Genomic DNA, 12407 nt, shown 5'->3' on the forward strand with positions numbered 1-12407 from the left:
TTATTTACAAACCAAAAGGTATAATACTATAGTGAAGTCTTTTTATGGCTCAAGAATGAAATATTTAAGAAATAAAGGTACAGAAAGAATAGGACTCGGTCTCAAAAATCTTGAGATCAAGCATTCATGTCACTATTTACTATACAGCTTCCAGGAAGTTACTTAACTTCTCAGGGATGCAGTTTCTTTTAAAGTTCTTTCAGCTCAAAAATGATATGATTACTTATGATATCTGATACTCTTCAGTGTCTGAGTATGTATACACATACACATGTCGCTTTATTAAATAATACAGATATATTTTCAAAGTTGTAGTAATTAAAGGCCCATTATGAAACAAAGGTAGAGAGAGAATGAATGAATGTGTGTGTGTGTGTGTGTGTGTGTGTGTGTGTGTATGTTGGGTATTCTGACCCTGAATATCATTCTCAGTAGTTAGGGCATTTACACAGCCTGAATTAACCAAGTAAGCCTTTAAACCCTTACAATGAAACATTAAAATTCAATGTGGCTATAATCTCTTCCTTACAAAACACGGACCCAAAGAGTCTGGCTTCAAGTATGGTTAAAAGAAAAAAAAAAAAAGGCGAAGTGTATTATATTCACCACCCAGCTCTTCCATATGACCACATTAAAAAAAAACACAAATGAAAACTCACAGGCCCATTGTAATACATTGTGCCACTTCTGAATGCAACACTTAGCTCAGGCTTACTACCCTGACAAATAAAGGAAAGCACTTTATGAAGCCAATTTAATTGGGAGGTGACAGAAAACATACAGCCATTTTCTTTAGCCTTATCATTGAATTGGCTTCAGCTCCAATCTCGGGCAAATCCCACTCAACAGAAGAAATTAACCAGGTCAGCAGAACAGGTGCTGTGCTGTGTCTGTCAAGGGCCTGGCATCACCACAATTACTTGCACACAATGAAGCAGTAATCTTCACAGATCATCTCTCCCAAGAAGTATATTGGGGAGGGAGAGGAAAACTGAAGGGAGGCGGGGGGAAAGTGGGAAGAATAAGAGGAATAGGAGGCAAAGAGAAAAGGCAAGAAGAGAAAATGAATGTGCAGCTGCCTTGCGGCTCAGCAGATGTCGGGATGTGATGTACGAGGCTAGGATAAGCTGTCGGAGCCCGCTGCCAAAGAGTGGTAAGTGATTAAAGCCTGCACAGTTCTAAGCACCATATTTAGAATCTGCGGGGTTTCAGGACTTGCACCCATTCCTTGCTGTGCTGCCAGATGTTGGCAACTGGTCCAGTTCCTACTGACTGTGCATGGATGGCAGCAGTTGGTGCAGCAGCAAAGCAATCTGGAATGCTTCCGGAGATGCTGTACATTAACAAGTGTCACCCATCATTCACCTTTACAGAAGGCTGAAACAACTCCAATTTGCTGCCACTTCCCTCTTGGGAAACGGCCAAGATAAAGTTGCGCCTGGCAGCCCCATTTGTTTCACTCAGGTGTTTCAGCTGCCTTGCTGACCTCTATTAGTTTAAGTTTTAATTTAGATTAACCCCAGCACCCCAATTAACCAGCAAGGGGAAAAGCTAAGATGTGACTAGTCATAACTCTGAAATCAGAATTTATCGAAGGTAAAATTATTAATTGGGATGAAGGGCCAATCAAGTAATGCTATTTCTTTTTAAACAGACCTCTAGGAAAAAAAAAAAAAAAATCAGACCAAGGATTGCCAGTGGAAGCAACTTCTTTCTCCCCAGTAATTTCAGTTTATTTTATTAAGCCTATTTAATTTATGATGCACTTTCCATCGAACAATGTACACTTCAATTAATGAAGACTGGAGCATTTTTGATTGTCTCCCATGATCTCACACAGTTATACAGCATTAATATCCCATATCAGGTAATTCCTTATAGACACTCTAGAACAAAATAGAGTTCCCTACTCTTCTGACAAATGGATATAATAAGAGAAGAAAAGGCAAAAAGAATCAGGACCTCTGACTAGGAACACCTGAGGCCACACCAATCCTCTTTCTTACACCCTCTCATCATTACTTTTAAGGCTCACTTATGGCAATAATTTCATTGAACACTCCAGAGTGAATAGAAAGATTATTAGAGAGTCTCTTTCTCTTCTAATGGCAAAGACTCAGAGGTATCCCCTATATAGAATCACCAGTTCTATTGGCCCTGTAGTGTAATTTTCCCAAATTTTTTCCTTCATATTCCCAATACATAATACATCATGGCTAAACCTTCAACAAGCAGTTGAAATTCCTTGGTAAAGTTAATACACTAAAAATTCAGCAGGGAAAAAAAGGGTATCTCGATAAATAATGGCTCAACAAAAGCTGTTGCATCACTGCTGAATAGCCTCCTTGATTCCCAGAGCTAGAAAGGGTACATCCTAAAGCAGATTTCATTAAGTATAACTTACCCGGAGACCCAGGATTACAGGAAAATATTTTAGTTCTTTAGAATAGCCCAAACTACATTCAGAGTCACCAGCATCATTAAAAAGAGCAGCATGCCAGCAGACAATAATATCAAGGGAAAGAACTGAGGGACATTTGCAAAGAGGGATCAACAGCTGGGCCATATTTCGACTTCTACCAATTCTTTCTGTCTTCAAAACATTACACTGTAATTATAATCAATGGTAGCAGACAATCTCAATACATATTTAACTGATTTGAAGAGGCACCCCCCCCCCCACACACACACACAAAACACAAGAGACTTAATAGGTAATAGAACCAGAAGTTCAATTCAAGAACTCTGGGATCCCAGCCCTTTAGCTCCATATCCCAATCTAACAGTAATAGTACAAGAAACCAAATAACTAGCAAAAAGTCCTCTATTACATTAATATTCTCAAAAATGTCTGAGAAAGAATGAACCACCTGACTCGAAGAAGCTCAGCTGTTTTACACATAATTTATACTCTGCAGCAACTAACAAAGTAGTTGTAGTTGTTTTCATTTCAAAAGGAAAAATACAAGACAGGAAAGGAAAAACAGATTCAGAACTACACAGTAAGTCAATTCTGAAGACAGCACTTCTAACTCCCTGACTCTATCCTCCTTCCAAAGTAGACCAGAGAATTCTATGAGCTGTTTTAAAATGCTAACACCTGATCTGTAACAAAAGAAAAGAGTATGAAAATTATACCTGGTGGTAAAAGTCATCATCATCAAAGATTTCTCCATCCAAGTCCTTCAGGTGGGCATTGGCAGGGGCTTGAGGAAGGATCTCCTGAATCAAGGAGAAAAGAGGAAGGAGTGAATCCAAAAAGGTTATTGAAGTAATGTAGCTACTACATATAATGTGTATGACAGTCAAAGCACTTTTCCTTAAGATATAAAGAACTCTTAAAGAACAAAAACATTCCAATAAAAAAGTAGACAAAAACATTAATAGGCACTTGACAGAAAAAGAACCATAAACGATCAATAATCATATAAAAATGTTTAACCTCATTCTAATTAAATACATGAAAATTAAAATAAGAAGACACCATTTTTCACTTCTAAAACTGGCAACAATCAGTGCCAGAAAACCCAGCTGGTGGAAATGGGAACTAATACAACCTTTCTGGAGGGAATCAGTAACACGTGTCAGGATTTAAAATGTGGGGGCGCCTGGGTTAAGCTAAGCGTACAACTTCGGCTCAGGTCATGATCTTGCAGTTTGTGGGTTTGAACCCCACGTTGGGGTCTGTGCTGACAGTGTGGAGCCTGCTTGGGATTCTCTCTCTCTCTCTCTCTCTCTCTCTCTCTCAATCTCTCTCTGCCCCTCCCCCACTCATGCTTTCTCTCCCTAAATAAACTTTTAAAAAAACGTGTACTCTCTTTGATTTGCTATTTCCACTTTGAGAAATCTATCCATATGTCCACACAAATACACATATTATAAATGCTCATGAATGTTTCCAATAGCACTGTTTCTAAAGCTGCAGACAACAAAAATATCCACTGTTTAAATAAATTATAGTACACACCCATAAGAGGGAATGTTCAGTAGCCATTAGGAAAAATGAAATCGATCTCTATATAATCGATCTCTAGGAAAATTTAAATTTAAAAATTGTAAGATTTTACATATAGTTTATAATATTTTATATATTTATAAATACACATATCCATTCCATTTAATTAAAAATATGTAACCATATTTCTATATAGATATATGTGTTATATGTGTATATAGTTATATGAATAGAAAAAGCTTGTTATAACTGTGAACATTGGTTCAATCTAAGAAGCGGAATTTTACTTTTCATTTTAAATTCTTTTGAATTTTTGGGGCGCCTGGGTGGCGCAGTCGGTTAAGCGTCCGACTTCAGCCAGGTCACGATCTCATGGTCCGTGAGTTTGAGCCCCACGTCAGGCTCTGGGCTGATGGCTCAGAGCCTGGAGCCTGTTTCTGATTCTGTGTCTCCCTCTCTCTCTCTGCCCCTCCCCCGTTCATGCTCTGTCTCTCTCTGTCCCAAAAATAAATAAACGTTGAAAAAAAAAATTTAAAAAAAAAAAAATAAATTCTTTTGAATTTTTAAAAAAATTATTAAGTATATGTTTCTATAAATAAAAGTTTCCTTTAAACAAAAGAATTTGTTCTAATTTTGGATCCTTTTCTGTAGTATCTACATGTCCAATATAAAGCCTAAAGTACACACTCACTTCAATACTGACATTTCCAAAGAAGTCGCTTTAAAACTGAATTATAAAAACTGGATTATGAATGCTTCCATTACCAGACTCCTATCAAACTCAAAAATAAGAGAAGACTACACAGAAGTTAACAATAGCTCCATTTTAAAAGAATTTTGTCCTTCCATATACTCTTACTTTGTTAACAATCTAGTAAAGTAGTGCTTTTTCCCTTTCTTTCACTAACTTCTTATACCAAGAATGACATCTACAAGCAGGTGATCAGATTTTTCAGCTAATTAGCCTCATAGAAACTACTCACGGTAATCACCCAGCATCACAGAGCTCTTACCGGTTGTCCTGGCAAACTCTCCGGGACAGGCTGCGCTGATGGTTCAGGTTTGCCAAGAACTCGGTAGATGGAGCGCTTGGTCTGTGTCCTTCGAAGTAATCTTTCTTTGTCCATCAGAATATGATCGATCTGAGTCAAGATTGAGCGTTCAAAGGCACCAAAACCCTGCAACATTAACTAGTGTCAGATAATGCAGAAAGTGTGTGCTGAAGGCAGCTACATTGGTTTCTCTATCTTTCTGTGTCAGCAGAGAAACAGACGATCCTCCTCTCAGGAGGGACTTTGTATTACAGACCGAGTTTCTGAATGGCTGTAACTGTTCTCAGGAAAAAAAAAAAAAATTAGTCTTAAGCAGGTTGTATTACTTTCCTATACCCAGAAAGTAACTTCTGCATCTTTCATAACTGTTTAAAAATCTACTTCTTTAAGTAGTTTGTGTTCCCAAACATCTGAACACTTATGAGGCCATAATTTCTAGAATAAAATATTCTTTCTAATAAAGTTAAAATCCCAGGTCTGAATAGTATAAACCCCAATGGTGGGAGTTCAGTAAATTTTCTACAGTAATGACCGATTACTATCACATCATGACATTATAATGAGCTACATAAATATAAGATGCATGAGCTGTAGTTCCAATTTCTTAAAACTGCTTCAGGTGGCCACAACCTCTGTTACACACATGTACTTACATGTGCGCGCGCACACACACACACACACACACACACACACACACACACACCTTCCCCAGTTTTCCAGAAGCCAACTTGGTTTTATCATGCCATTTCTGAAGTGTGCGGTTCCTATAGACTGTGAAGTTGGCAAAACGCTTAGCCATGAAGCTGGGATAGTCCTCCATTTCTAGCTTCCTCTTTGGTGGGGCCTTTCTCTGCTTCTTCTCTTCTACTAGCTCTTCATCTTCACTGGAAATCTCTTCCTCACTAGAAAACCAATAAGAACACTAAGTCCAATGAAAACAAACATTACCCAAATAAAAAGCTAAGCTCACATGATGTCGAGTATTTAGGCCTTCCCTATTCTGTCTACATTTTCAATAACATCATAGATGTGAGGATGGCTTTTTCTGTTTGAAAAGAATGTTCATGAGGTCAATCAAAAACTCATGTAACTTTTCAAATAAATATAAAAACTACTGGCTTAGAAATATTTTTTTAAAAGTAAGCAAACCGTAAAAATAAATGAGGTTGTAAAAACATTATTAGAAATGCATATGAACCAGGCCTCTACTGTTACAAGATGGGTCTTTAAAAATTAAACACATAATCATACTTTTATGACCTTAATCCCCAAATAAATAAGGGCAATGTGTCTCCCTGTAACGAATTGTTCAGGAAAGCTGAATAATAGTAGTCTAATCACAGGAAGAGAGCCAAATGTGAAGAAAACTCAAAGGGGTAGGCAGAACGGAAAGTATGTTGCAATAAATGCAACTTCCATGAGAAAGTAATACAACCTCCACCTATCAAGCCAATTGCCCTCAATGGACTACTGACCCCAACACATAGTAGATGCTCAATAAATGTGAGCTTACTTATTATCCCTGCAACTAACTCAGTGGAAAAGAATGGAGCAAAAGATAAGCCCAGGGGAAAAAAAAGCAAGCAGGTACCATACACAGCAAGTTCAAACAATGGGTGGTACAGGGGGTTGTGGGGAAATCCTTCATCAAATGTGACAATTTCAGAAAACAGGTTTACTCTGCTCTTTTCTGAGAAATTTCTACCCTTCAAAATAACTACTTCTTCCCTCACTGAAAAGGAAATGGTTGTGACCAGCAATTCCATGGTATTGGCACAAAGGGCTTCATAAACATTAATTAAGAATATTGGGGTGCCTGGGTGGCTCAGTTGCCTGAGTGTCCGACTGCAGCTCAGGTTATGATCTCATGGTTTGTGGGTTTGAGCCCGGCGTTGGGCTCTGTGCTCACAGCTCGGAGCCTGGAGCCTGCTTCGGATTCTGTATCTCCCTCTCTCTCTGCCCCTCCCCCACTTGTGCTCTGTCTCTCAAAAATAAATAAACATTAAAAAAAAAAAAAAAGAATATTAACAATGTGCTTTCATCTCCCAATTTAAACAAATCTAAAGAGAAGGCAAGCGTTTTGCAGATGCCCACAAAGGGGAGCAAGTCCAAGTAAATATAAAAATGAAAAACCCTATTCCCAATTTATGTGCTATCCTGGCCACCAGTTAAATATAAGAGGCTCTTTCTGTTTTACTAACAGTAAGTCTGACATCTGCCTGCAGAGGATTTGGCTTTTTCATAAATGATGGGAAACTATTCAGATTAAAATAAGCAACTCCATAGCTCCATTCTTTCCTTACCTTTCTGCTTTGGCCTTTGTCCCATCTACTAGATATCGAGTGTCTGGGTACTGGAAAAGTAACTCTTCCTGAAGATCTACCAATGACCTCAACAATGCTTTAAGGGCCTTGTGACCTGGGAAATAGAGCACAGAGAAGGAACAATTTATTATCTACAATTCTCCAAAATAGGCAACGACTATAACTCATGACTCCTGAGCAGTTCTGGCCAGGATGGGGGGCAGGCACAGGGTACCCACAGACTAAGAATTCTCTGAAATACCAAATTCCTGAAAGGAGATAATAACAGTGCCTAACTCACAGGCTTGTTGTGAGGAACACGCAAGGTAACATACATAAGGTGTGTAGGGAAGGGTCTGCAATAAATTGTGGGTTCTTAAATTTAGTCAGATTGACAAATTCCTTCCCTGTCATCATAACCAGTCATTTTCCCCTATGGTGTTAGTTTCTACAAGCCACCAACCTCCTGGATTATCCCTCTATCAATCAATTCCTTAAGCAATTCCTTCTCTTCCAAACAGCACAACTTTGTCCTGGGATCCCTACCTCCACCACTGTCACCGCCGCCACCACCCTCCTACAGGAGATCTCATTTGCCTATGGTCTGAGGTGCCAAATTATTCACTCAATCTCTCATACATATTCTTTCATTTTTTAATTTCTTTAATGTTTATTTATTTTTGAGAGACAGAGAAACAGAGTGCGAGCAGGGGAGGGTCAAAGAGAGGGAGAGGGAGACACAGAATCTGAAGCAGGCTCCAGGCTCTGAGCTGTCAGCACAGAGCCCGATGCGGGGCTCGAACCCACGAACTGCGAGATCGTGACCTGAGACGAAGTCAGATGCTCAACCGACTGAGCCACCCACCCAGGTGCCCCTCTCTCGCACATGAAAAGTTCTTGTTCACATATGAAAACCCAAGCTAATGACTTACTGTTTGCAGTACTGAATTCTGTATTAAAATTTTTCACATCTAGAACACGCTCTTACCTGGTTCTTCTCGTAGCCGACAGGATGCGTTTGTAACAAAGCTGGTCAGGATTAAGTACACAGTCTATGGCTAAGAACTTTCAGAATAAAAACTGGCCCTCTGAGAACTGAACTCTTACCTTCTTTGTCAGCCTAAGCCTACTAAAGGGGCTAACTAGACACTGATAATCACTATTTATGCGTTGATAGCACTCAGACGTCTCACCTATTATCGAGCTTCCACACTTCCAGCAACTGCAAGAAAATCTTCGCATGGATGCTCCATCAGTCCTCCAAATATACCACATCAGAAACAGAACTTTTCTCTTCCTACCTAATACTTCTCCCTTGTCTGATTTTCTCTTCTGTATAATGTGTTTTCATAGATCACTGACATTTTGGTGCCCTTATTCTATAGATTTAATCCATTGCTAAATCGTGTGATTTTCCATTCTTATTACTAATAATAGCTGTCCATTCATCTCTGGCCATGCTTCTATCACTCCTTCCCCCTTTCCCTTAAATAACTGTAACCTCACAAGCATCCCTACTTTCATTTAGCAATGCCTACATTCATTTTTATTTTACATTCGATAGGGACTTCAGCCCACACAAACTTCAGTTAGCGTTAATCACAGTTTTTAATGTCTTTTCTAGAAAAGGCTACATCTTGAGACAGAGCCCATATTTTCCAAAGTGAAACCACAAACTTATTTCACATTTGCAATGTAGTTTTTAAAACTCCCAAGACCTAACCTTGAAAATCTTATGTTAAGTAAAATAAGCCAGTTGCAAAAGCACAAGTACTGTGTGATGCCACTTACACGAGGGACCTAGAATAGTCAAATTCATTGAAGAAAACTGAATGCTGGTTGCCAGGGGTGCAGGGGAGAAGGGAATAGATAAGAGTTTCTGACTGAGATGAGAAAGTTCCGGAGATGGATGGTGGTGATGCTGGACAACCGTGTGAATGGACTTAGATACTGAACAATACATTTATAAATGGTTAAACTGGGAAATTTATGTCATGTACATTTTACCATAACTGAAAAAGAAAACACTTTCAAGTGATCCCAAGACCAGAGGATAATAAATGATTCTATCATCCCCGTTCATCTCTGTATAGAAAAAAATCATCTATAATCCTTCAATCTTGAGCTTAGTCAAAAAAGAACAAGAAAAACAACGAAATATTATTCAGCCCTTAAAAAGATGGAAATTCTGACACTTGTTACAACACATGGATACACCCTGAGAACATTATGCTGAGTGAAATAAACCAGTCATAAAAAGACAAGTACTATATCATTCCACTTCTATGAGGTACCTAAGGTAGTCAAATCCATAGAGACAGAAAGTAGAATGGGGGTTACCGGGGGTTGGGGGAAAGGGGAATGCAGACTTTAATGGGTATACAGTTTTAGGTTTATGAGATGGAAAAAGTTCTGGAGATTGGTGACACAACAATGTGAATGTACTTAACACTACTGAGCACTATTGTACACTCAGAAATGGTCAGGATAAATTGCCGAATCACTATGCTGTACACCTGAAACTAATATAACACTATATGTTAACTATACTAGAATTAAAATTAGAAATAAATTTAAAAATTAAAAAAATGGTCACGATAAATTTTATGTTAGGTAAATTTTAGGATATGTGTTTTTTACAATAAAAAATTTAAAAGAACAAGAAAAGCCAAGTGTCTGTCCCTGACTTCCTTGAGGTATCATGTGTCCATGATCTAAAATATGAAATCAAGAACGATGCAGGGAAGAAGCTGCAAAGCAGAGTCTGTAATGTTTATAGCTGCTTGCCCCCAAGAGCAAGTCATAATTTGACTCTAACATGTAGCATAACCAAGAAGTGTGAAAACATCCAACGAAAAGACTACTACTTTTAAGGGCCACTTTCAAGTAGCTATACAAGCCTTTTTATTTTGTTCAAGTCAGTTTAAAAAAATCCATTGCAGATATATTAGACAGCATATCAATCCAACAAGAAAGCAGAGAGCCAATATCAGTAAATCAAAGTGTGCCTTTCTGTTAATACTCTCTCATATGTTCTCATTTTATACACCCCTTCACCCAGTCAGAAAGTAGCCCTGAAGTATTTAAGCTCCATTCAGGGATAGCACCACAATGCATCAAAGTGTCAAGAGACCTACAAGAGATGAAATCTGCAATTCTGTGCTTCTAACCGCCCCCCCCCCCCACACACACACAAAGAGGAAGAGGAAGAGGAAGAGGAAGAGGAAGAAGAAGAAGAAGAAGAAGAAGAAGAAGAAGAAAAAGAAGAAATAAAGAAAAAGAAAAAAATGTTTATCAAAGTAAAGTCACCAGTGGCCAACACATGGACAGCTTCCTGTAAAGGGATATGGAAAAAAAGAAAAGAACCCAATTCTCATTTCTTTGCAATATTAGGGTTACATTTTCTTCTGGTAAGATTTTATGTAAAATCTGAAGAGACAACGGACAATCCTTTGCTGGATGCGACAGGCCTCCTCATAGCCACAGTTGACAAGAGTGAGGAAAGACTTTCCCGGAGATTCAAATCCAACGGTGATTCTTCCCAGCCTAAAAAACAAACTAAACCAAACCCTACCCTCTTTTTGTCATTCATATAGGACTAAATTATATTTGTTCAACCCTATGAAAAATAAAGAGAATGGAACCAATGGTTTCTAATTCACCTCTAATTTTTCCCTAATTACTGTCAGAGTTAGCAGTTAAAAAAGCAACAAAGAAGCATATACTTTCTTCTCTCTCCCTCCCTTTTGGCACAGGGCCACAAAACAAATGGAGACTGTCAGGGATATATATGTTTATTTTGTCCTACATGGTCCACTTCCAGAGGCCTTTCCCTTAAGAGGAGATTAAGAAGGACATATGCCTCACCATATTATCAAGATACAACCTCAGCGTCTGGGCACTGGCTTTAGGAATGATTTTCTAAGTAGAGAATCAATGGAAAGAGTACTTTACTGAGGGTCGGGAGCCCTGTATGCTAACTGACAACGATTACTAACTAGTCATTTTATACTGAGTGGACCAATTTAATCTCTGAGTCTCAATTTTTTCATCTGTAAAATGTAGATAATCCTTTGCCTGTTTATCTCACAGAATTTAGGTGAAAAATAAGAAACATGTCTTTTACAGGTTAAGGCATTTTATACATTTTTAAACACTGTGGACATAGAAAATGTATGACTATCAAAAAAAATCATCAGCTTTCACATGGTGAATATCTTTAAGTTCCACTTATGCTGCTCGACAGTGCTAGGACTGAACTGGTATTCAGATTCCTGTATTAAGTGTTCATTTACATGCTACCCATATGCAAGCATTCTATATATAAAATGTCACCAATCTAAAAACCATTTTCACCTAACAGCTTTATTTTTTTCCCTGATTCATCTTGGCTGTTCAACATAAACAAAACTGTAGGCAGAGAATAAGTTTGGACATAGGCACACAGTTCATTAATTAGATTATAAACCAGTAACACAACTTCTGGCAAGGGGATTGGAGAGGGAATGGCGACAGTGAATTTATAACTAAAATAAAGCTTACTTTATCAGTTTTTAAATATCTATACAGTTATTTTTAAAATAAACATGAAAACATACAATTATTTATGTACAAGTATACATAACTCCCACATTCCTATTACCCCAGATAAATACTATGAACTAGGATGTATAGATTACAAGAGCATTTTTTTCTCCTTCAAAAGTAACTCTAGAACCAGAGCTAAACTATAGGTCAAAATGACACACGATATATTGGTCTGAGAACAATACTTTTCATTCAAATCCACACAAGCCTGCCACTTGCACTAGTCATCCCCGGCAATTAATCCCCCAAGAAAGACGTTTGATTAAATCTTTTCAAGCAAATCCTTTGCTTTGCTTTTGTTAGTTCACTTCTTGTCAACATCTATTAAAATATGCCTTTAATTCTCCCACAATCTTAAAAAACACCGATTCCACTGTCTTCAACTTTAATCAACTGTATGGCCGGCATTTTTCATTTCATAATAATGTGCTGCTTGGAATTCAAGAGGCAGGCTCGGCATCAATCATCTGGTAAGAATTTTTCCACTGCAATAAATATGCAAATGAGGAG

The 12407-nt window shown here is 38.1% G+C and overlaps 1 protein-coding gene across 5 annotated transcripts in view; it reads right to left on the reverse strand.

Moving 5' to 3' along the window:
- The window catches only part of AATF (apoptosis antagonizing transcription factor), a 106065-nt gene that overhangs the window by 59828 nt on the left and 33830 nt on the right, over positions 1-12407 (reverse strand). For all 5 annotated transcript variants that reach the window (XR_007146854.1, XR_007146856.1, XM_047832737.1 and 2 more), the window contains exons 5-8: positions 7311-7425; positions 5711-5909; positions 4969-5133; positions 3139-3222 (exon numbers count right to left, since the gene is read on the reverse strand). Coding sequence is in view for 3 of the 5 variants with exons in the window: in XM_047832737.1 (XP_047688693.1) it covers positions 3139-3222; positions 4969-5133; positions 5711-5909; positions 7311-7425 (563 nt within the window). In the remaining 2 variants the exon portion in view is untranslated. The remainder of the gene's footprint in view (positions 1-3138; positions 3223-4968; positions 5134-5710; positions 5910-7310; positions 7426-12407) is intronic.

Source organism: Prionailurus viverrinus, chromosome E1 (assembly GCF_022837055.1).
Source record: "Prionailurus viverrinus isolate Anna chromosome E1, UM_Priviv_1.0, whole genome shotgun sequence".
NCBI lineage: Eukaryota > Metazoa > Chordata > Mammalia > Carnivora > Felidae > Prionailurus > Prionailurus viverrinus.